Raw genomic sequence first — 4,016 nt, 5'->3', positions numbered from 1 at the left:
TTCATTGAAATGCTGCCTGGCCCATTAGTTCTAGCCTCTTTTTGGCTAACTCTCATATATTAGTTTAACCCATTTCCATTAATGTGTATCGCCTCTTGACTGTGGCTTACCAACATGAGTCTAACCAGCATCCATCTTGGGTGGGAGAACCACAGTGTCTGCCACGCTGCCATTCTTCCCAGCATTCTGTTCTGTCTACCCTGCCTATCTAAGTTATGCCCTATCAAAAGGCCAAGGCAGTTTCTTTATTCAACCAATGAAAGCAACACAAATACAGAAGGACCTCCTACACCACTGATACACAATTCTTTTTGATTATTTTATTGATTTTTGATATACAATTCTTTTTTTGGACACTTTTAAATATGCTATCCAGAAAGAGTCACCAGTTTGAAACATCTCCACAGCCACCTATGAACTATGATTGAAAGGTCCATCGCACATGTGGCACAATGCATATGCTATACTTTCTGGGTGTGATAGTCATCCTTCCTCTGCCTTTGTCTTGCTGGATGTGGTAGGAAGCTCTCAATTTTACAGATGACTCTGAACTTGAGCTCCCAGGAGGATCACTGATTGTCTGATTATATGATGAGAACTTCATGATCAGAGAGAGAGAGTGAGTTGCAGGTTCAGAGCCAAAGTACCCGTAGTCCCCTCAATAGGTACTGATTGTCCAGATCTGGGTCCAATCTAACATCATTCTGACTATCACATTAAACCTTCGGAAGCATCTTTAGCAGATCACTAGTTTCCGTCATCCCAAATGCTAAGGATGCTACCAGATAGCATAGGAAACTGAGAGCAGAGTTTTCCCCACTCTGCTCTAAACCACCTCCCTGATATCCACCACAAATGTATTCAAAACATGCCTTGATTCATGACTTTCTTTATCATCCTTCAGGTAAAAATTTCATGAAACTTTTCCTATGCTGAAACATATTATTTTGTGGCAATATGAATCAGTTTTCAGGCCACGACACTCTTACTTAGTGAAGAAAAAAAACCATTTCTTATTCCCTTTGGGGAGAAAGCTTTGTTCTGTGTTGACATGATAAGGTGGGAAGAAGAAGGAAAAGAATAAAATGGAATGAGGAAAAGATAATAAATAGATGGGTAGATCAAAAGACAGATAGATCATGGATAGAAGATAGATAGATAGATAGATAGATAGATAGATAGATAGATAGAATGATGTTAGATAGATGATAGATAGATAGATAGATAGATAGATAGAATGATGTTAGATACATACATACATACATACATACATAGAAAGAGATGGATGATAGGTAATATTGTATTTATGTGTTTGTATATTTGTGTGTATATACTTGTGTACTTGTGTGTGTGCAGTGTGCATTTGTGTATGTGTGTGTGTGGTGTGTGTGTGTGTGTGTGTGTGTGTGTAGAGTAGTCCTAAAACAGTATTTCTTAAATTTCTTAAATTGTGGGTGTTGAGTCCCCTATAGAATCCCTAAAACACTAACTAAATGCTTCAGAATCCCTGGACCTCACCAAGTCAGAATGCCTGGGGTAAGGTATTTATAGTTCACTTCAGCTATGAAAACCACTCTCCTGCATACTTCTGATTCAAAAACACTGGATTAGGGGCTCTCTGGTATCAGTTGAAACCCAAGACCTTCCAGTAGTCAGTCATCATCCCAAATCAGTACATTTTCTCATTCCAATTAGCTGATCTATTTTCCTAATCTCTCTTTACCTGTTTTATTCTAGCCTGTGGGTTTATCTAATTCATAGTTCTAAGCATGAGTTAACACTATGGCTACTATAATGAACTGGAGGTTGCACTGGCTGTGATAATGCCCATTGTTGTTAAAAAGAAAACAATATACTATTAGCTATTCTTGACATTAATGCTTGTTGACAGGCATCCATGGGATGAAAAATGTGGTGGAGAAAATTCTCTCCTGAAGTGATCCTCTCCAGTGAGTGATGTCAGCAAAACCACCTGCAGATATTCAGTAAAGATGCAGAACTCAGCCAAATCACCCATTGCTGAGAATATTTGTACTGCACACAAAATGTTTGCAACAGGATTGAGACATTGTCGACATGTCTTATAAAAGAGCTATTGCTCTCTTCTCACACAGAATAGAAAGAAAGGCTGATGTATCTTCACAGATAGCCATTTGTTATAGCTCATATCTTTTAATAGTGGAGCTCACTACCTGGTATTGATTCTTCGAAGATTAAGAAGCTTCCCATCGTTGTCTCTAACCTGTGTGCCTCTAAGCTATAAAGTAGACATCTAAGATGATTTGATACAGGGGATTTATCACTTCACTTAACAAAATCTCAGACTCCCGAAGGATGTGTGTTCCTTCTCTATTACTTAATGCTCCAGAGTCCTTAAAGAGAGGACAGTGCTAAATTCTGCAATCATTATTCCCTGGGAGAGAGATCACAGTGAGTTTCATCTACACTAACACAGAATAGCTGTGGAAATGGCTCCTCTGTTGGTTTTCTTAAGGACAGGAAGAAATAGTGACTTGGGAGAGGGATGCCAATGAACATCAGGTGCGTCCTTGGCATGAGAGATGTCAGACCCATAAAAATCCTTCTTTGCTGCCTTCTTTCCATCCACCTTCCATGCCACAATAATTCACAACATGGGGAAGGCTCAGAGAAGCAACTTTTTCCAGGATCAGTAACCACCCTTTTACCAATTTATCACACAGGATCAAGGATTATTTGCCTCTTCACAACTCATAAGGCTAAGAGATTAAAAATAAACCTGCTTCCTTCCCCCACTCAATGCATCAGAAAATATGCGCCTACCAAGAAAACTCCACTCAAGGATATCATTATTCAAGCTGAGACAAATTTATTGAGAATTTGACAGACACATCCACAACTTCACCATGACAGGACATCATGAGAGTCTTGAAAAATTCAAAAGCAAATGCATGTCACAATGGTTGCCAAGCTTCTGAAAAAGTCCCAATAAACAGCATCCAGTGAAGGCAGTTTGAGGCATCATCTAGATATTCAGTTCCTTTGTTTGAGATTCAGGTGTAAGATCTGAAAAGCAGCTTCTGAGAATTGGTTGATGAGCAAGTGAGGACGAAAGAAGAAGAAGGTAAAGCTGGAACCTGGAGGTACCACTCCGCCTTCACGAAGAGATGAATCTACACCAGGAGATCACAGCACATCAGTAGAGAGCATATGGCCAGTATCTTCTGTAAGCCCCACAGCCATTGTAGCCATAGCCAAGGCCATAGCCCACTGGAGAGTAGGTGCTGCCATAGCCGCAGCCAACGCTGTACCCCAGAGGGTAACCATAGCTGCCCCAGTAGCACCCTGGGAAGACAGAGCCCTCAAAGTCGGTGTAGTACATGATGTGAGGAGTGGAAGGCTTCCGTAGGAGGGGAGTGAATGTGATGGGTTCTGCAGTCTCAGACCGTCTTTATATACCCTGACGGAGGGGTGTGGCTTAAGAAAACACAGGGCCTTCATTTTCATTCTTGACACCAATTTGCACTACACAAAGCTCGTTAATTCGCGGTGCTGTTGCCTAAGAGTCTTTAAGAAAGCTTTCGTGTGATATAATGTAAGGAGACGATTCCATCAAACAAATTATGTGCCTTCCAAAAAGGGGTTATTGCCGGACTTCAAAGTGCTTGGTCTTACAGACCCTGTATATAATTTCAGTAAGCAGGCTTTGTAACGCCGAGAAAGATTCCAATGCTGTTAGCTCTAATGCGGTCATCTTGTGCTCTGAACTTACACAGCCAGGGTAGGTTTTCAGTAGATACATGTTGGAAACTTGAGGTCAAATAATAAGTTATGAGTTTGTCTCAAAATCAATGAATCTCTTGGCATTTTCTGTCTTGAAGAACTCTCTCTCTCTCTCTCTTTCTCTTTCTCTCTCTCTTTCTCGTGTGTAAGGCATTCATCACAGACCTTCCCTCATCTATAGCTAAGCTAATTTGTGTAGAAAACTAAACTGTAGAAAGGTTAATTTTATAGATCCCATCGGAATTATATCTAGC

At 40.4% G+C, this 4,016-nt stretch overlaps 1 protein-coding gene across 1 annotated transcript; it reads right to left on the bottom strand.

Moving 5' to 3' along the window:
* Positions 1-3,175: 3,175 nt before the first annotated feature.
* On the bottom strand, positions 3,176-3,361 carry LOC121465271 (keratin-associated protein 8-1). The gene has a single exon (XM_041678458.1). It carries the CDS (start codon positions 3,359-3,361, stop codon positions 3,176-3,178), a length of 186 nt encoding a protein of 61 aa, XP_041534392.1.
* Positions 3,362-4,016: the final 655 nt, after the last annotated feature.

This window comes from Microtus oregoni, unplaced genomic scaffold (genome assembly GCF_018167655.1).
Source record: "Microtus oregoni isolate MIOR12 unplaced genomic scaffold, Mior012 000030F_ref0000283, whole genome shotgun sequence".
Lineage (NCBI taxonomy): Eukaryota > Metazoa > Chordata > Mammalia > Rodentia > Cricetidae > Microtus > Microtus oregoni.
This window is presented reverse-complemented; position numbering and strand designations above follow the sequence as displayed.

What these genes read in the sequence shown, in the direction of transcription:
- LOC121465271 (XM_041678458.1), bottom strand. Translation starts at nt 3,361, where the DNA reads ATGTACTACACCGACTTTGAGGGCTCTGTCTTCCCAGGGTGCTACTGG.